At 47.8% G+C, this 21,065-nt stretch overlaps 1 protein-coding gene across 1 annotated transcript in view; it reads left to right on the top strand.

Annotated features, from left to right (window-relative positions):
- Nucleotides 1–8,868, top strand: part of APBA1 (amyloid beta precursor protein binding family A member 1) — a gene marked incomplete at its 5' end in the record, with an annotated part of 77,932 nt that extends 69,064 nt beyond the window's left edge. Inside the window, 3 exons of the mRNA XM_082843119.1 lie at nucleotides 5,761–5,880; nucleotides 7,841–7,981; nucleotides 8,766–8,868. Of these exons, the coding sequence (XP_082699245.1) occupies nucleotides 5,761–5,880; nucleotides 7,841–7,981; nucleotides 8,766–8,837 (333 nt within the window). The 3' untranslated portion in view covers nucleotides 8,838–8,868. The remainder of the gene's footprint in view (nucleotides 1–5,760; nucleotides 5,881–7,840; nucleotides 7,982–8,765) is intronic.
- Between the last annotated feature and the right edge of the window lie 12,197 nt (nucleotides 8,869–21,065).

The following is a 21,065-nucleotide window of genomic DNA, read 5'->3' on the forward strand; positions in this document are numbered from 1 at the left end:
TCCACCCTCCCTGCCTCTGCACAAAGAAGGCAGACGAGGTGAGGGAGGCTGTGAGACCCATGGCCTGCCTTCCCCTGGTACCACACGGGGCCTGGTCTTCTGCCCAGTGCATCACACATCAAGGTGGAAACAGACTAGCGCAGGGCGCAATCGGCGCACTGTCTGAGCAGTTTCCTAAGGGGAAAAGGTTTGTTTGCACGAGTAGCTGACCTTTGATGTCTATAAATGGAGTCTCTCTGGAATCGGGAAATTAAAAGGCCATGTGGTGATGAAAGAGATGTAACTGATGAAGATGGAGAGGAAGAAAGCCAGCACCTCTGTGGCCACCCTCGGCAGAGAAGTACTTAGCAGGCAGGCCCCAGCTGGGACACAGCTGCCCTTTCTCAGCACTGCAGGATGCGCTGCCTTGTCGAATAGAAAAGGGTGATTGGCCCTGTCCCCTTCTCCCCCCACCCCGAGAATCTTCCTACTGATGCCAGCTAGAATTGCCAGTACCGAAGAAGGCGTTTAATGGGTTGTCTCCTTGTTTTTAAGTTCTGTAAAAACGTATCTTTTTTGCCTGCCCCTGAGCAGGTACTCACACTGCCCTACCCTCACCCCTAGGCCCCCGCAGGGGGGCATTCTGGGCTTCTTCAAGGCTTCCCATCAGTATCGCTTGTTTCAGTGTTATGTCGGTGCTCCTTGCGATGAATTTAGCGAGCAGCTCTCATCCTGGAAAATCAGTGCTTAGCAAACTTTGATTGAATCACCCAGGGATCTTAGTAAACTGCAGGTTCTGATTCGGCAGGTCTGGGGTGGGCTTCTGCATTTTCAACAAACTCCCCGGTGATGACATCGCCAATAATGGGCTTCGAGTGTTCTGCATCTTGCCACTTTAATGCATGTTGACCTTTTCTCTCCCCTGGTTATAGGGAATAGAGTATGTTTCTAGAATAGATTACAGGTATTGAATTATTTTCTTTCTTCCCTAGCTCTTATATTTCCTGTCATAGTTCCTAAAGCATAATTATTGGTAGGCAAAGCATGTTAGCAGACCGCCTGTTCGTGCCATCGCCTCTACGGTCCTGCCCTCCAGATTTGTTTTCTTTTTGAAACTAGAGCACCGCTTCCTTACCTTCCACAGGATCATCACGGGTCTGCTTTCCCGTTGCTGTAGAGACCATTCTGGCTTCTCTCCTCTCCCGTTCCCTCTTCCCTACTCTTTCCTCCCACCATATTTCTTAATTTGCTACACCATTCCACTGTTGTCATGGGGACGAAATGACCATTTATTTAATCGGCACCTCCAATAAAGTGGCAGCTGAGAAATCCGAGTTAATGGGACCCAACTTGAAGCATTGATGGGGAACAGCAGAACAAGTGCGTGGTCTGGTTGTTTCAGATTTGCCATCTCTCTGGGCTTCGTCTTGCAGCAGATATCCCCAGTCTAGAAATTCTTTCACTGAGGGACAAATCAGCATCTTAAATCAATGTACACAAAAGAACCCACCGGAGCGATGTGGACTTTTTAGGTAACAGAGAAAACAGAGTCATTCTCTTGCTTTTCAGGAGCTCTCCAAGGTTTTCCTGTACCTCACAGACACACCGGAACAACCCCAGTGTTTCATAGGTGCAAACATTTAAAGCGGGTAGCTCTATCTGGAGGGTTGTGTTTCTGACAACATGCTCCTTATTTTCATCATCCTTTGCTCTTGTTTCCCACACACTCCTGGTCTTGTGGTTTGTGATGTGGGGAGAGAAAGGGGAATGGACTCTGGCTGCCCTGCCTGTGCCCGCAGCCCTCCCCTGAGCTCCCGGAGGCCTGGCTCCACCAACTCCCAGCGCCTAACACATGTGTTGGCACATTGCAGGTGATCCATACGTATCTACTGATTGAGTGATAAAGAGGGGGCTCTCAAGGGAAAAAGAAATATATGCACGAATGGTATCTGAGCAACACCCCCAAAAGAGAAGCCGATTTGTAATGTTAGAAATAGCTGTTTCTGAGCATGATGGTTGAGATGTGGTGTTGTCAGCAGACATGCTTAGGAAAGAATAAAAAATGCATAACAAGGGCTGAGATCGTAGCAATTAGAAGTGGAAGAGCTCTTAGTAGCTTTCAGCATTTGTTTTGAAGATGTGGTAGACTGAGGTAGAAGGTGGAATAGAGGGTCTAAGACCCTCCGGGCTGTGGTGGAGGAAACACAGCTGCAGCCCAGGTCTCCTGACCAAGCAGAGGCCTCTTCACCCAGCCCCGCTGGTCCCACTGTTAGGGGAAGAATTCCAGCACATCCCCGTGGGCATGGGTGACGGGACCTGCTGCTGTGCTGGAGGCCCGGACCTCCGCAGACTTCCTTCACCCCAGGAGAATCGCCCTGGGCACATTCTGTTGCTCTCATTTGAAAACATGTCTTGAACCGGAGAAGTTTCCTAGAGCTGTTTCAGAAACCACGGAGGGATGCTGGTAACAGCTGCCTGCGAGTGCACACACGTCACCACAAGCCAAATCACAGCCGCTGGGAGGCTCCAGTCCTGCAGAAAACAGCAACTCAGGAGACTGAGGAAACAGCTGGGGGTGGGGAATTAAACTGACCTCCTCAAAACTCACACGTTGAGAGGACAAGCTGGAATCACCCAAAGGAAGTGGGGCAGCCAGGGAGCCAGAGCCCTGAAGTCTCGCCAGGTAGGTGAGTAAACTAAAAACACGGCCCCATGCAAGGCTGGGCGAAAAGGCTGGGGGCACAGCTTCATCCTTCTGTCACTCTCCCTGGCTCCTCTGTCCAGTAGGCTTTACTCATGAATAACACACACCCTCCCATTATCTATATGGGGAATCACGGTGTAGGCGAAAATGCTCTGGGTTTGAATACAAATAGACCTGGGACAGAATCTTGCTGTGGGTGAACTTGGGTGAGTGGTGAAGCCGCAGTTTCCTGCTCTACAAAATGGGCATAATTAGAGCTGCCAGTTTGTCAAGGAGATTAAAGGAGACAGCTCCTGTGACTCCAGGTCGGTGCCTGGCAAGAGTCAGCGTGCAGTGACAGGTGGTTTGGCTAGTTTCGTCATCAGGATGGGTTTAATGGACAGTGACCTTAGGGGTGCTCACACACATGGGGGTGGCTGACTGAGCACCAGGCCAACTGGCTCTCTGTCACCCTCCCCCTGGCGTGGCTAGCCCATGCTCTCATGGAGCACACTGGCCACAGGTATGAGTAGTAAACTGACATCTTTGACTCTGATCATCCCTGAGTGCATGTGAGTTCATTGTTCTGCGGCAGTGGTCTGTACCAGTTCTCAAAAATGGAGTGTATCGCCAGGAAGTGTGTATCAAGTCATCGGGAAGACTCATTAACACACAGATTGTTGAGTCCTACCCCTGGAGTTTCTGATTCTGTAGGTCTGGGTGGACCCCAGACTCTTGCTTTTTTTTTTTAATTGAAGTATAGTTGATTTGCAATATTGTGTTAGTTTTAGGTGTACAGCACAGTGATTCATTTATCCATATGTGTGTGTGTGTGTGTGTGTGTGTGTGTATATATATATACATTCGTTTTCAGATTCTTTTCCCTTATAGGCTATTACAAAATATTGGGTATAGTACCCTGTGCTATACAGTAGGTCCTTGTTGGTTATCTATGTTATGTATATAGTAGTGTGTATATGTTAATCCCAGCCTCCTAATTTACCCCTGCCCCCACCCTGCATTTCTAACAAAAGTGTCCTGGTGCTGCTGGTGTGGGGTGTCCCCACTTTGAGGACCTGTTGGCCGAGCATAGGGGCCAAAAAAGCCCCTATCCATCCCTCAGTCTAGAGTGTATCCTCGTTACTTAGAAGCAAAAGGTGTGTGGGTCCCTCCTGCCACTCAGAGGGGCAAGTTACACTCTTGCCACAAATTCTGTTGGCACCAAAGTCATCTAACACCACTTTCACCTCTCTGCTTGCCAAGGTGCTTGTGAGGAAGGCAGAGGCTCCCTTATCCCCGTCCGGACCCCACTGAGCCTCAGACGAGGCAGGTTTAATGTCCACGTCTGCGTCCTCATCCGTAAAATGTGAAGCAGAAGACCTGACCTCCCGCAGAGGGAGTGTTTGCAGACTGGTCGGAGGGTGACAGTTGGCCACAGCGGTTGTGGAATTTACAGACTTCTATTTATAGACTAAGAGGCGATCACCCTTCGGGCTGAAATGGATTTGTCATTGTCCTCCCAGGCCTCTCTTTCCACTTCGCCGATAGAGGGCACACACTGGACCGGTCTGTGAATTGATGGGGCAGGGGGGTGAGGGGGGCACCTCCAGGGGATACGACGGACTTGGTGGAATAGAGCCTACCTTTGCCTGTCCCTCCTCTGCTGGTGGAGAGGCTGTCCACTCACCCCACAGTACCGTCTTTTAGGAAGAGCTTCTCCCCTCAGCTCTGGCCCTTTGGAGGAGTGGACCTTGGCAGGCCTGGCGCTGTTTCCCAATCAGCTGGCCTCGCGAGCTGGGAGTGCAGTGGGACAGGCATCAGATGGGAGTGCTGAGTTCTCCCCGCCTCAGCTCTCAAAGCAGGGCCTCCAGCCACAAGCGGTGTGGTCTGTCTACCCTGGCCCTTTCCCTGTGTGCCATGATGGAAGCGGGCTGGAAAGCACCTGCTGTTGGCCATTTGGTCTGGACCATCTGGCAAGTGGGAGTTGCCTGAGGCAGAGCACGCAGGCTGGGGAGATGTCGGGGGGTGGGGAGAGTTCATTTCGGGACTGAATTACTTTTGTCTGGCACCTTCCTCTTGGGTGAGGCTCACAAGTCGGTGGCGGGACCAGCAGGAGAAGCTTCCCACCGCCTGAATGAGGGAAAGCGTAGCTTTGTGATGATTTTCTAGGGGTTCTCCTGTGCAGACCCGGGCTCTGGTCCCTGCTGAGCGTGTGTTCAAGGGGCAGGAAGACAGGCCTGAGCTCCGCTTAGATCAGAGTGGGGTGAAGGAAGCGCTCTACATAGGCTCAGAAACCAGATGGAGTCCCTCTTTATCTTTAAAAACCAATTTTGCCTCTACACTCCATTCCAATTTAGAGGGAGGGACGAGTTACCAGGGAGCATGAAGTCGGAGATGACCATTAAGCCCTATTTCCTCCTACTTCCCTCTCCACCAGCGCTGGTCCTACCACCCTATTCATTCTCCCAAGGAGGCCTTCACTGACTGCAGTCCTGCCTCTGTGCCCTGCTTCCCCCCCAGATGCTTGTGGGAATGTCGATAAACTGTAGAATCCCTAACAGGCAGAGAGAATGGGGAAGCAGGACCACCAGGGGCGAGAGACAGCAAGCCCTGATGAATTGGGCTGTTGTGTGAATTAGTTGTCCTTTGTTAGAAAAGGAGGAATTGCTATGAGTATGCGTTTCAGAGAAAAAGTTCCTTTCGTGCTTGTCTCCCACCTGACCAGGAGAGAGACTGCATCCTTCATCTTTCAAGCCAAAATGCACATGTGGCAGTTTTCCTCTTAGCTGCACAGACGATCGCCTTTTTCAGATGCCTTGAATGCAGCCCGTTTCCCCAAATGAAGACATTGCCCACAGAAACTGGTCTCTGCGTGGGCTAAAAGGGCTCCACGTAAACCTAATGGTTTTCTCCCCTAGGTTGACAGAATCTAGCTTGGACTGTCCGACGCAGGCGCTATCAGGCTGGACGCGGGGCACTGTGGAGTCAACGAAGAAACCGAGGCCCCGTGCAGCATCTTTTGCCTTTGGTGCCGTCTGCATTTCTCTCTTGTTGGCATCAGTGGTCATCGAATCCCCTGTGCTTTATTCACATTTCAGGGCTTGAAGAATCAGGCCCGGGTCAAGCTGAATATCGTGAGGTGTCCCCCAGTGACCACCGTGTTGATCAGGAGACCAGACCTTCGCTATCAGCTGGGGTTCAGTGTCCAGAACGGAATCGTAAGTGCAACCCCACACCTTTTCCAAACGTCTGACACACGAAACCGCGGCCCAGGGTTTGGGTTTGGGGGCTGTTCCTGAAAGCTGGTCATTTTCCAGAAAGAATCCAGCACGGAAGGGACGAATGGTTGAAGGCAGACTCACTTCCTCCATGGGCAGAGAATTCTGTGCCTTCTGTGGGGGAAGAGAGGTACCCTCCCAGATCCATGTGCCCCAGAGCCCAGCGACTCTGTGATGCGCAGGGTGACCCTCCCAGCTGCCAGCTTGAGATAGTTTGAGGTACGCACCTTCCCAACCCCCCCCCCCCCCACCAGCCAGCAGCTTCCCAGGGCGGTGGGCGAAGAGCCCTGGGGGCTGGGCTTCCAAACCCTTGGTGATACCAGTGCAGCCCAGGCTGAGAACGCAGCCCTGTTGCCTGAATGATCTCTGCCTTGCCTTTTTAACCTGAATTTGGCACTTGGGAGATAAAGAGTATTTTCATCGCCTGGATGTCTGCCTTCAAATACTTCCTTTTTTTTTCCCCTTTATTGTGATAAAACATACACAACATTAAGTTTGCCATTTAAACCATTTTTAAGCATACAGTTCAGTGCCTTTAAGTACATTCCAAAAGTGGTTGTGTCCATCAGTGCTATTTCCAGAACTTTTTCTTCATCCCAAACACAAACTCCATAGTCAAGACTACTGGTTTTTTTTGGTCCTGGTTTGCCTTGTTCTGGACTCATAGTAGTTCTGGGCTTTGGTGACAAATCTGTAACCTTCTTGGTATTATAGATTTTGGATGTGCCCTCCTTCTCTTTGCATTCATCTTTGCAGATAGAAAAACCCTATTCTTTTTCCTCCCTTAATTTTTTTTTTTATAAATTTATTTTATTTATTTATTTTTGGCTGCGTTGGGTCTTCGTTGCCGCGCACGGGCTTTCTCTAGCTGCGGCGAGCGGGGGCTACTCTTCGCTGCGGTGCGTGGGCTTCTCATTGTGGTGGCTTCTCGTTGCGGAGCACGGGTTCCAGGCGTGCGGCCTTCAGTGGTTGTGGCTCGCGGGCTCTAGAGTGCAGGCTCAGCAGTTGTGGCGCACGGGCTTAGTTGCTCTGCGGCATGTGGGATCTTCCCCAACCAGGGATCGAACCTGTGTCCCCTGCATTGGCAGGTGGATTCTTAACCACTGCCCCACCAGGGTAGTCCCCTGCATAGGCTTTTAAAGAAAGGTACAGTCAGGAGTGAAAAAGTCAGCTCTGTAAATTCAAACCATGTTCTTTTGGGAAATTCCGATTGCTTTGTGTGTGAGGTAGGGGTGGCTATAGCCTGCAGCACTGAGCCCAGAGCCCTCCCCCAGCCTGCAGCCTCTGCCCACCGCAGTGCCTGGCTGCACTGAGACGAAAACCAGCCATGTTATCATTTCTGCCAGAGGGAGTTTGAACAAGAACCACTGAGTTGGGACAGCCAAAGGGAGCTTCTGCCTTCTAGCTGGCCACACTTTGGAACACGAAGTGGGGTTCTAGCAGGTTCTAGCCCCATTTTACCTCAGGTAACTGTGACCCTAAAAAGTGGGCTGCTAGCATTACACAGTTCAGTGTTTGAGTCCCAGATAATACTAAACTGTGTTACACAGGCTGACAGTTTGAAAACATTGGCAGCTCTGTGACAGGCCCAAACAGCTCTTTTTACCAAGACCGAGCTGGGATGAAAAGTACTCAGAATTCACTGTGCCGCGAAATCCAGTGACGTGCTGCGTCCCCTGTGCAGAGTGCGAGAACGAGGGGGCCATCCGGGCATCCAGAGTCCTAGCTCTTATAAAAAGAAACAAAGAGATGTAAATGTCCACAGCCTGACCATGGCAGCTCCTCAGAGATGACAGTGCTGGGGATGGAGGATTCTAGAAAAGATAGCCTCCCAACCCCACCCAGTTCCCTAGCAGGCGATGCCGGCCAGGGTGGGTAACTTGGCCTTTGACTCTGATAGATCTGCAGCCTCATGCGAGGGGGAATAGCGGAGAGAGGAGGTGTCCGCGTGGGACATCGCATCATTGAAATCAACGGGCAGAGCGTGGTCGCCACCCCACACGAGAAGATCGTGCACATCCTCTCCAATGCTGTTGGGGAGGTAAGGGAGAGTCGGGGGCTGGGGGTCCCCCTGGTGCGCTCGCCCCCTCCACGAAGCCCTCCTGAGTGTCCTTCCCTGTCCTCAGCACACCTCCACACCGAACAGTCTGTCTCGGACCAGAATTTAAACCTGGTAACGAGTGGTTATCTTAGAGCTGCTCCTCAAAATCCCGTCACGTCACCCTCAGCCTTCTCCTCTGGCATCACCTCTTGCCCACCTCCTCTTTTTAGTTCTCCGATCTGGGCATCTTCTCTCCATAGCTGCCCAAGTTCTCTCCATTTTTCCCAGCTAATCCTGCCAAATGTGCCTGGAAGATTTTAAGTCAGATTCAAATCTAATCAACAGCTCCCCAGAGACAGTTCCCTGGTATGGCTGGGCAGGGGTCAGAACAGCTGTTCTGGGGCTGATTTCCGGCCGGGGGGAGGGAGGGAGGCAGGAGCAGCAAAACCCCACAGCAGTCCTACTGTTTTAAGGGTTTTGTCCTTTTGAAAAAAAAAAAAAAAAACCAGGCCTGGTGAGAGCAAGAGCTTTTGGGAAATAAACCACCTTACCTGGTTTTCATTGTCCACTCTCCGTCAACCCTAACTTTTTAGAAGCCCATGGATTCCGTACTTCCTGGAGGCCACTTGGGTCAGGCCCCTGTTAGGAATGGTGGGGGGATGAGGGGTGTACCTTCAAAGGCGTCCCACGGCAAGAGGTGCCGCCTCTCCCGCTAGCCCTGGGGCAGTGCCCACACAGCTCTCAGAGCCTTGGTCCCCCCGCTAAAGTGCGTTTCTGCCCTCAGATTCACATGAAGACGATGCCGGCTGCCATGTACAGACTGCTGACGGCCCAGGAACAGCCCGTCTACATCTGAAGCCACGCCCCCGCCCCCGGGCAGCATGCATGGAGGACTCTCCTCACTTGTGGTTGTGTTTCTCGTGCTACATCTGTGTGCCCACTGAGACATTCCCCTCTCATACCCAGCACTCGGTTTGACACAGAAGGAAAAGAATCCACAGAGACCTCCTTCTCTGTCTCTCTCTAGTTTGGTTTTTTTGTTGTTTTTAACACCAGGGAAGTTTTGTATGCACTCCCTTGAGGCTGGAGAACAGCCAGTATCCACCCAGAATCTGCCCAGGACCATCCTGAAGGGCCCTTGGGGGTCCTGAAGAGGGCTGTCACCGCTCAGGAAGGATCTTCCCTTCCCAAGAGGTGCAGACCTCTTAGAAGGAACTCCTAGGGGTGGTGAAGAAGCTGATTCAGCAGTGCCTATGATCCAACCACTGCTCTCTGCTCTCTTCCAGTCAATTTCTGGGAATATGGTAGTAACAGGGAGGACCAGCCCGTGTCTTTACGGATATGCCTGCCCACCATGTACGTGGGGCATCATACATTATTTCTGCCCAGAATTTCTGAGCCAACCTTATGCCTCTTCTGTAGTTTTAGTTTCAACATAATTGTGTTTTCTAATGCAAACCTTTTCACCCAGGATAGAAGGGGAACTGCCGTGGACAAGAATACCTTCGTGTTGCAGAGAACTGGGCGATTCCCAGGGCACCCTGGTTTCCCAAGGTTAGCAACCATTAGCTAAACACAGGCAGGTGCTTCCTGCCTCCTTCTACATCACACGTACGTACACGGTCTCACTTGCATATATTTCAGCCTTCCCTCCTCCCTTCCGCCAGTGAGGCACCCAGAGCCCCTGGAAAACCCACGTCACCTCCATGTGAGGCCCTTTCCCCCAGCAGGTGAGGCCTGCAGGGACTGGTGAGCCCTGTCTGGAGAGAACCGCCCCTCTGAGGCTGAGGCCTGGCCCTGCCAGCACCGCCTTGGCTAGAAGTGTTCTGGTGAGCTCCCCTCGTGCCTCTACCCGACACACACATCCCACACTGGGAGTCTGGGAGCGATGAACTGTTCCCCTTGAAGATGAGGCCTGGTGGAATCATGTTATGCTTCCTGGCCCAAGGTGGGACCAGCCTTGTTCTCCACTCAGGACCATGAGGCAGGATGTGACATTTGAGGGCCCAGAACAGTATATAAACCACAAAACTAAGGGGACAATCATGACCTCAAGCGATGCCTAAGAAGCCCCAAATGTGTTCCAGAAACATCTTGCTGCCTCGTGGGCCTGAAAAAGCTTTTATCTGGTGTGGAACATTACGTGTTTTATCAGGTGCCTCATGTCCATGGGTTTTGTCTCAGTTTGGTGCAGATGTTTTAGTAATATGATTCTGAGCCAGTTTTCACTTACTCTTGGTCCAAAGAGCATCTTGTTTTCATGTGGGTGGGGTGTGGCTTGGATTGGTTTTTGTTTTGTTTTGCTCGTGACCTCTGCAAAGACAAGGGAAGAGAAACGAATATATTTTGTGATATTAATGTAGTCCCTCTTCTCAACATCTGCGTTATTTATGTTGTGTCCATGGAAATAGGAACCCGGTGAGCACGTGTTGGATAGTATGGGTTTATACGTCGAATGGAGGGGTTTCAGGGAGGGAGAAAGTGAATATGAAAAGGTTGGGAACAAGATACTTGTGCCAGAGAGCTGTGTGGTCAGTGCCCCTGGGATCTCTGTGCCATCTTGAGTTTTCTGCTTAGAGTCAGGAAAGCCGGTTGTTTCAGTGGCGTCAGTGGCTGGACTCCCAGTGTGACCGTGGGACAGGCCCTGCTGAAGAGTGGCTGTGCTGCCCGCATGTCCCCTTTAGGAAGGGGCTGCCCCTTCTCCAGGCTGGGCAGTCTGGGACCCCTGGATGACTTTTGAGGACACTTAGCTGAATGCTGCTGGGAGACCAGCCCCAAGGCTGACCCACTGCAAACGTGAGGAGCCGGGAACCTCAGCTGCATTTACCAAACCGTAGTGTCTGATGACATACAATTAAATACTAAAGAGTCCTAAGTTCATCTTTCCTTTGCCAGAAGGAGCGGGTAAAATAGGAATGAAGCGTTCTGGGTGGCATTTTCAGGCATGAGGAGCCTGGGGAAGTCACTGGAGAGAGGCTCATGCCATCTGCTCCCAGGGTGACCGCTTGAGCCGCCTGCCCGAGGGCCCATTCCGAGCCCCCGCAATCGGCCAGGGGACGGGAACCCCACCAGCATGTCCCTGGGCAGCCTCCCACATAATTATATAAGGCTCTTCACCCAAAGGAGAGAAGAGACAGAATATACTTTCTATTGCTACTGCACAAAAATCTTGGGAAGTTTGACAGGTGCTGAAAAGGCCAGTGTGGTGAACTCTCCTAGAAGGCTAACATTTCAGCATAAGATTACCCACCACATACCTCTGTGTTCGTAAAAGTGGCTCCTCACGCCCAGATAGCGAATGTTTCCGGAGCTTGGTCCAGGTTCAGAGGGCTGTAGTGTATTCTTTTCCCTGCTCCCACTGGATGGAGGGAATCAGCCCACCTTTGGAAGTTAACCAAGGAGCCAGAATCTTAATAGTAACTGTTTTTGAAAGTCCCACGGGAAGTGGTGGTCTGTTTCCCTTCTGACATCCCAGTATATATAGTTACATATGTAAATATCTGAAACCCCATGTAATGGGGAAGACTATGTACAGAACAGCCTTCCCAAACATGGCTCCGGGCAGAAAGCCACTCTTGCCACTTGGCTAGGACATGCTGGTGACTCAGCTTTGGGGACAGATTCCTAGATCCGTCGACCCCTCCTGGTCCAGCCAGGATGCACCAGAACCCACCCTGCCTCTGCCTTCTCAAATGTGAGCATTTCAGGGAGCCACCATCAGCCTTGGGTTCACGAGAGGACGAAGCCCCCAGAGACCAATGCCTGGAGCCTGCTCCCCTCACTGGAGCGGCTCCTCCAGGCCTGGAGCCCATCACGGGGCACTGGACTCCGAGTCCCTGCAGCCGGGTCTGCTTTCTGAACATTGCCCATCAGCACTGGCCTCAGAGAGTCCCAGAGTAACCTACTACCTCCCCATCACTCCCACCACCCCTTTTCACACCCGTCACCCCGTCCGCATGCAGATGAGACCCACCCACAAGCCCTTCTTGGGTCCCTCAGCCCAGCAGTGAGGCTGTTAACAATGTTTACAACCAAGGGCACCTCCTCTTAGGTGTGTTTACTCTCCCACTTACAAGGCCACTTGCTGGTTTGAGTTTCATGTCTGTCTGCTCCTTCCCTGGTTGAGTCCGACTTGAGCACACAACACTGATCTTACGTCCCGACCCTCCATCAAGGCAGTCGTGAGGACCGTGTGGGAAGGAAATTCCGTGTACATATTCAGCAGTCCCTAGAGTATGAACTTGTACTATTGTTCTGTAAAGAGGGTGAAATAGAGCTTATTGTAAAGCGCTGGGAGAAGTATAGTATTGTATTTGTAACAATATGGTTCTTTGTATACACAAAACTCAATGATCTCTATATATAAATATAAATAAATATATAAATAAGATCTATATACACGTGAGCCTGGAATGTTGATGCCGCACACCCACTGAATGTACTTCCTCTGACAGTCTGGTCACCGGGCTGGCCCTCCCTCCCCTCCTCCATACCGTTTTGGGGGTTGTGATGTATTTAATGTGTTCTCTTCCTTTATTTAACTGAACGCTAATGTCTGTAAGAGTTGCTGCAACAATAAACAAGAACTTCACCTCTTGGCCTGGGCTGAGTGTCTTAACTGTTTCGGGGGAGGGACAAAACTGTAAGTGGGGGAAAGGTGTCGTCATCCCAAAAGGCCACCTCCTACCCATCCCGTGGGACCTGCTCACAGCCCAGAAACCATTTCCTAAACGGGCAGGTTCTGTGAAACCAACACAGCTGTAAAACACAATAGGCTGTGTCTTTTTGAATTACGGTTTTCTCAGGGTATGTGCCCAGTAGTGGGATTGCTGGCTCGTATGGTAGTTCTATTTTTAGTTTTTTAAGGAATCTCCATACTGTTCTCCATAGTGGCTGTATCAATTTACATTCCCACCAACAGTGCAAGAGGGTTCCCTTTTCTCCACAGCCTCTCCAGCACTTATTGTTTGTAGATTTTCTGATGATGACCATTCTAACCGGTGTGAGGTGACACCTCATTGTAGTTTTGGTTTGCTTTTCTCTAATAATTAGTGATGTTGAGCATCTTTTCACTTACCTCTTGGCCATCTGTATGTCTTCTTTGGAGAAATGTCTATATAGGTCTTCTGCCCATTTTTTGATTGGGTTGTTTGTTTTTTGGATATTGAGCTGCATGAGCTGTTTGTATATTTTGGAGATTAATCCTTTGTCCGTTGATTCATTTGCAAATATTTTCTCCCATTCTGAGGGTTGTCTTTTCATCTCGTTTATAGTTTCCTTTGCTGTGCAAAAGCTTTTAAGTTTCATTAGGTCCCATTTATTTATTTTTTGTTTTTATTTCTATTTCTCCAAGAGGTGGGTCAAAAAAGATCTTGCTGCAATTTATGTCAAAGAGTATTCTGCATATATTTTCCCCTAAGAGTTCTATTGTGTCTGGCCTTATATTTAGGTCCTTAATCCATTTGGAGTTTATTTTTGTGTATGGTGTTAGGGAGTGTTCTAATTTCATTCCTTTACATATAGCTGTCCAGTTTTCCCAGCACCACTTATTGAAGAGGCAGTCCTTTCTCCATTGTATATCCTTGCCTCCTTTGTCATAGGTTAGTTGACAGTAGGTGCGTGGGTTTATCTCTGGGCTTTCTATCCTATTCCATTGATCTATATTTCTGTTTTTGCGCCAGTACAATACTGTCTTGATTGCTCTAGCTTTGTAGTATATTCTGAAGTCAGGGAGTTTGACTCCTCCAGCTCCATTTTTTTTTTCCTCAAGATTGCTTTGACCATTCAGGGTCTTCTGTGTCTCCATACGAATTTTAAGATTTTTTGTTCTAGTTCTGTGAAAAATGCCATTGGTAATTTGATAGGGATTGCATTGAATCTGTACATTGCTTTGGGTAGTATACTCAGGGTAGTATACTCATTTTCACAATATTGATTCTTCCAATCCAAGAACGTGGTATATCTCTCCATCTGTTTGTGTCTTCTTTGATTTCTTTCATCAGTGTCTTATAGTTTTCTGAGTACAGGTCTTTTACCTCCTGAGGTAGGTTTATTCCTAGGCATTTTTATTCTTTTTGTTGCAATGGTGAATGGGATTGTTTCCTTAATTTCTCTTTCTGATCTTTCGTTGTTAGTGTATAGGAATGCAAGAGATTTCTGTGCATTAATTTTGTATCCTGCAACTTTACCAAATTCATTGATTAGCTCTAGTAGTTTTCTGGTGGCTGTGTATAGTATCATGTCATCTGCAAACAGTGACAGTTTTACTTCTTCTTTTCCAATTTGGATTCCTTTTATTTCTTTTTCTTCTCTGATTGCCATGGCTAGGACTTCCAAAACTATGTTGAGTAATAATGGCATATATCCAGAGAAAACCATAATTCAAAAAGACACATGCACCCCAATGTTTACTGTAACACTGTTTACAATAGGCAGGTTATGGAAGCAACCTAAATGTCCATCGACAGATGAATGGATAAAGAAGTTGTGGTACATATATACAATGGAATATTAGCCATAAAAAGGAACGAAGTTGAGTCATTTGCAGAGATGTGGATGGACCTAGAGACTGTCATATATAGTGAAGTAAGTCAGAAAGAGAAAAACAAATATATTAACGCATATTTGTGGAATCTAGAAAAATGGTACAGATGCACTGGTTTGCAAGGCAGAAATAGAGACAAAGATGTAGAGGACAAACATATGGACACCAAGGGGGGAAAGGGGGGCATGGGATGAACTGGGAGATTGGGATTAATGTATATACACTAATATGTATAAAATAGATAACTAATGAGAACCTGCTGTATAGAAACTAACACAACATTGTAAAAGAACTATACCCCAATAAAAAATAAATTCATCTGTATACCACAACTCAGAAAACTTACGTATAAGAGAAAAAAAAAACAATAGGCTGTGTCACCTGTTAAAGCCGATACTCCACAGTCTTGTCAGCCTCCTTGGAGTACTCTGAATGGGACAGAGGAACCCTCTGGACTTCTAAGGGAAGGAAGAGAAATAGAGGTTAATTACCTCCCTCAAGAAATGTCCAATAAGGGAGGTAGCCTTGGTTAAGTGGATAGTGGAAGGGAAACTCTGCCCTGTCCCGTTTCCCCCACTTGGCCTGGCTGAAGGCTCTTGTGGTGCTCTTTACAATTCTGCTTTTTAAGCTTGCTGGGCATGACTTCCCTGCTGCCAATGATGGGCTCAGGGCACCCAGTTCCCCAACACAGAGTATCTAGCCATGTTTCTAAAGCAAAATGCCCTTAATGCTTCTCCTCTATGGACACAACTGCCCAGTCTTCCCTCTATAAAGCCTAGTCCCAGCTCCTGAGGGTCCATGAGTTAGGGCTGCTGAAAGAATGTGGCCATTCTGGCTGTCCTGCAGCCTGTGTCCATTCTGGCTGTCATGCAGCCTGGCCCCAGGGGCTCCCTCCCCTCCTTTCTCCCCTCTCACAGAAGGCAGATCTCACCACATAGGATGCCTGCTGTCAAGGAAATCAGAAAGAAAACACATCTTACTGATGTGTGGAGAAGTTACAACTTGGAAAATGACCAACAGCCTGTCTTTAAGTACCTTCTATGTGCCAGACACTGTTCCAGCACTTTACACAGATTAACTCAGTTAATCCTCACAGCACCTGAAAGAGGTAGATGCCACTAGTATGCCCATTTTGTAGATGAGGAAACTGAGGCACAGAGAATTCAAGGACTTATGTTTATTTTTCCAACGGCTCCCAACTGTGCTAGGACTTCCCGTTCTGTCACAGCTGATGAACTCAGCATTATACTTTTTGGTCTCTTGGTTCTTACACTGTTTTCTTTCCAGGTTTCTATCTTTTGCAAACCTCAGTTCCTATTCAATCAAAGCTGCCTCACCTCTTAAAGACTTAAACGTAAGACATGACACCATAAAACTCCTAGAAGAGAACACAGGCAAAACATTCTCTGATGTAAATCGTACCAATGTGCTCTTAATTTGGTCACCCAAGGCAACAGAAATAAAAACAAAAATAAACAAATGGGACCTAATCAAACTTACAAGTTTTTGCACGACAAAGGAAACCATAAGCAGAACAAAAAGACAACCTACAGAATGGGAGAAAATATTTGCAAACAATGCGACCAACAAGGGCTTAATTTCCAAAATATACAAACAGCTCATACACCTCAACAACAAGAAACCAAACAACCCTATCCAAAAATGGGCTGAAGACCTAAACAGACATTTCTCTGAAGAAGCAATACAGATGGCCAATAGGCACATGAAAAGATGCTCAACATCACTAATTATTAGAGAAATGCAAATCAAAACTGCAGTGAGGTACCACCTCACACCAGTCAGAATGGCCATCATTAAAAAGTCTACAAACAACAAATGCTGCAGAGGGTGTAGAGAAAAGGCAACCCTCCTAACTGCTAGTGGGAATATAAGTTGGTGCAGCCACTGTGGAAAACAGTATGGAGGTTCCTCAGAAAACTAAAAATAGAGTTACCATATGATCCAGCAATCCCACTCCTGGGCATATATCCAGATAAAACTATAATTCAAAAAGATACATGCACCCCTATGTTCATAGCAGCACTATTCACAATAGCGTAGACATGGAAACAACTTAAATGTCCATCAACAGATGAATGGATAAAGATGTGGTATATGTATATAATGGAATACTACTCAGCCATAAAAAAAGAACAAAATGGGGCTTCCCTGGTGGCTCAGTGGTTAAAAATCCACCTGCCAATGCAGGGGTCATGGGTTCGAGCCCTGGTCCAGGAAGATCCCACATGCCTTGGAGCAACTAAGCCCGTGTGCCACAACTACTGAGCCTGCACTCTAGAGCCCACGAGCCACAACTACTAAAGCCTACCCGCCTAGAGCCCGTGCTCCGCAACAAGAGAAGCCACCACAATGAGAAGCCCACGCACCGCAACAAAGAGTAGCCCCCGCTCACCGCAACCAGAGAAAAGCCTGCATGCAGCAATGAAGACCTAAAGCAGCCAAAAAATAAAATAATAAATTTATTTTAGAAAAAGAACAAAATAATGCCATTTTCAGAAACATGGATGCAACTAGAGATTATCATACTAAGTGAAGTAAGTCAGAAAGAGAAAGACAAATACCATACGCTATCACTTCTACATGGAATCTAAAATATGACACAAATGAACCTATCTATGAAACAGAAATAGAATCATGGACATAGAGAACAGACTGGTGTTTGCCAAGCGGGAGGGGGTTGGGGAAGGATGCAGTGGGAGGTTGGGGTTAGCAGATGTAAGCTATTATAGAATGGATAAAGAACAAGATCCTACTGTAGAGCACAGAGAACTATATTCAGTATCCTATGATAAACCATAATGGAAAAGAATATTTTTAAAATGTATATATGTGTATAATGGAATCACTTTGCTGTATAGTAGTTAATTATCACAACACTGTAAATCAACTATACTTCAATTAAAAAAAGAAAAGAGCTGCCCCACCTCCAGGCTAGACTTTGGCTCCAGGTTCTGGGGGCGGGGCTTAGCTTTCCCCCCATCTCCCTCCCTCTCTGCATGACCCCTGTAAGGAAAGGTCATGGGTGGGAGCTGGGCAGAGATCTCCCAACTTTAGATGCTGGGCTTGGAAAGGTCACAGGCCTCTCCCTGTCTGGGTCCTTCTGCTGATCCAGTTCATTGACTAGGGACTCCACGTAGACAAACGGTGAGCAGTCCCCAGACACTGGGGGTCCCTCCAGCCCTCAACCCCATCTTCCCACTGGCCCCTCAGGCCACAGTACTCTAAAGTTTACACATCCTCAACCCAATCTGTGTCCCCAGCAAGTCTGCAGCCCCCAGTCCCATCAGCCAGCAAACTCGTGTGACATCCATTTCCCTCATCCCTCAGAGGACATGTGGCCAGAGACCCTTGACCTCTCTCACTTGGCCATCCCATGAACCATGTCTCCACCAACAATGCTTTCCACCAGCCAGTCCCTCAGATAAGATGGTCACCAGTGTGGGGGGAGGGCTGGGGCACCCAAACTTCACAAGTGATCCTCTTGGGGTTCGCCTCCCTTGGCTTGGGGCAGGAGAAATACTTCTTTCCTCACCCCATGAGAAGAAGGGATGTAAAGACCTCCTTTCCTACATTCTGCCTTCCCCCGAATGGCAGCACCCTGCCGCGATCCTCATGTCGCCAGGATGACGTGGGAGCGGCAGCTGGTGATGGATCCTCCTCTTTGGCACCTCTAAGCAAGCCCCCTGGAGGTGTGCTGTCCCCTGCAGGTGGTGTCTGCCCCCATGGCTGAGGCTGCCTCTACCACAGATAAGACCTCATGCTTTCCCCTCTCAGCTTTTATCTCTGCTGCAACTGCAGAAGAGGGAAAAAATCCACCCAACCATTGCAATGCACACAGAACCATTCATTGAGAACCATCACAGAACTTTCACTTTAGTCTTTCGTCTCTAATTTCCCCTTATACCACGATCTCAGTTACTTAACCCCTCGGAGCTTGTTTCCTCATCTGCAAAATGGCATCTACCTCGTGGACTATGTGAGGATCAGGGGCCCCAGAGATCCAGGTCTTCATAAGCTCCCCCAGGATTTGCATGTCCCCGGACTGTACAAGCAGTGGTCACGACTCAGGAGGGCCCCCAACCCTGTGAGAGTATATGCTGTTGGTGTCTCCACTTAGTTCAGGGGACACCAGCACACCTGCAGCCCCAGCCTAGCTTGCTTGTAGAGCACTATGAACTACTAATTCATTTAATTTTCCACAAATGCAGATTTTAGTTCCTAGTAAACACTTCTGGAATGTCAACGCATAATTTTAAAAGTCAAAAATCTGACTCTCAAGTGCAAATCAAAACTACACTGAGGTACTACCTCACATTAGTCAGAATGGCCATCATTAAAAGCTCTATAAGTAACAAATGCTGGAGAGAGAAAAGGGAAGCCTCCTGCACTGTTGGTGCAGCCACTGTGGATAACAGTATGGAGGTTCCTCAGAAAACTAAAAATATTGATAGAACTACCATATGATCTAGCAATCCCACTCCTGGGCATATATGCAGACAAAACTCTAATCCAAAAAGATACATGCACCCCTATGTTCATAGCATCACTATTCACAATAGCCAAGACATGCAAACAACCTAAATGTCCATCAACAGATGAATGGATAAAGACAATGTGGTATATATACAATGGAATACTACTGAGCCATAAAAAAGAAAGAAATAATGCCATTTGCAGCAACATGGATGCAACTAGAGATTATCATACTAAGAAAGAAATATACCATATGATATCACTTATATGTGGAATCTAAAATATGACACAAATGAACCTAACTATGAAAGAGAAACAGAATCATGGACATAGAGAACAGACTGGTGGTTGCCAAGGGGGAAGGGGTTGGGGGAGGGATGGAGTGTGAGGTTGGGGTTAGCAGATGTAAACTATTATATATAGATCGGATAAACAACAAGGTCCTACTATATAGCACAGAAAACTCTATTCAATATCCTGTGATAAACCATAATGGAAAAGAATATTAAAAAAGAATGTATCTATATATCTATATATATCTATATGTATATATGTATAACTGAATCACTTTGCTGTACAGCAGAAATTAACACAACATTGTAAACCAACTATACTTCAATAAATAATTAAAAAACAAAAATCTAACTCATACAAATATAGAATGAACACATTAAAGATTTATTAATTATTTATGATGAAACAAGTAAGATGGTAAAGCTGTTCAAAAGAGTATTTTGAAGAACTAAGTATTTACAGATTTTTAAAAAAGGAATTAGAATGAAATTACTAGGTTAGATATAATTGGTATGTCCTTTAAGGACCTACAACTATAACTTTGGGATTATCTTTTCTAAGCAAAAATCATTTGCATCTCTAGTTGGGGGTAGAAGGAGAACTGTTGGATGATAATAAATGCTATACAGAAAAATAAAGCACAGAAAAAGAACTGAAAGCAGGGATTCGAACAGATATTTGGGCACCCATGTTCATAGCAGCATTATACACAATAGTCAGAATGGAAGCAACACAAGTACCTAACAAAGGGTTAGTCAATAAACAATGTGGTATACATATAAAATGGAATATGATACAGCCTTTAAAAGGAAGCAAAGTCTGACACATGCCACAACATGGAAGAAGCCTTAATACAACTATGCCAAGTGAAATAAGCCAGTCACAAAGGGACAAATACTTCATGACCTCATTTTAAGGAGATATCTAGAGAAGACAAATTCATAGAGACAGAAAGAAGAATGGTAGTTGCTACAGGCTGGGGTAGGGCAGAATGGGGAGTTTTTGTTTAATGGGTATGGAATTTCCATTTGAGAAGACGGGAAAAGTCATGAAGACGGGTGGTGGTTATGGCTGCACAACAGTGGGAATGTCCTTAATGCCACAGAACTTTACACTTAAAACTGGTTAGATCTAGGAGCTTCAAGATGGTGGAAGAGTAAGACATAGAGATCACCTTTCACCCCACAAATACATCAGAAATACATCTACATGTGGAACAACTCCTACAGAACACCTACTGAATGCTGGCAGAAGACCTCAGACCTCCCAAAAGGCCAGAAACTCCCCACGTACCTGGGTAGGGCAAAAGAAAAAAGAAAAAACAGAGACAAAAGAATAGGGATGGGACCTGCACCAGTGGGAGGGAGCTGTGAAGGAGGAAAGGTTTCCACACACTAGAAGCTCCTTCACGGGCGGAGACTGCGGGTGGCGGAGGGGGAAGCTTCGGAGCCACGGAGGAGACCACAGCAACAGGGGTGCGGAGGGCAAAGCGGAGAGATTCCCGCACAGAGGATCGGTGTTGACTGGCACTCACCAGCCCGAGAGGCTTATCTGCTCACCCACGTGGGTGGGTGGGGGCTGGGTGCTGAGGCTCGGGCTTCGGAAGTCGGATCCCAGGGAGAGGACTGGGGTTGGCTGCGTGAACACAGCCTGCAGGGCGCTAGTGCGCCACAGCTAGCCGGGAGGGAGTCCGGGAAAAGGTCTGGAGCTGCCTAAGAGGCAAGAAACCATTGTTTCGGGGTGCGCAAGGAG

The sequence above is a fragment of the Leucopleurus acutus genome (assembly GCF_964270905.1).
Source record: "Leucopleurus acutus genome assembly, chromosome: 7".
Taxonomy (NCBI): Eukaryota; Metazoa; Chordata; class Mammalia; order Artiodactyla; family Delphinidae; genus Leucopleurus; species Leucopleurus acutus.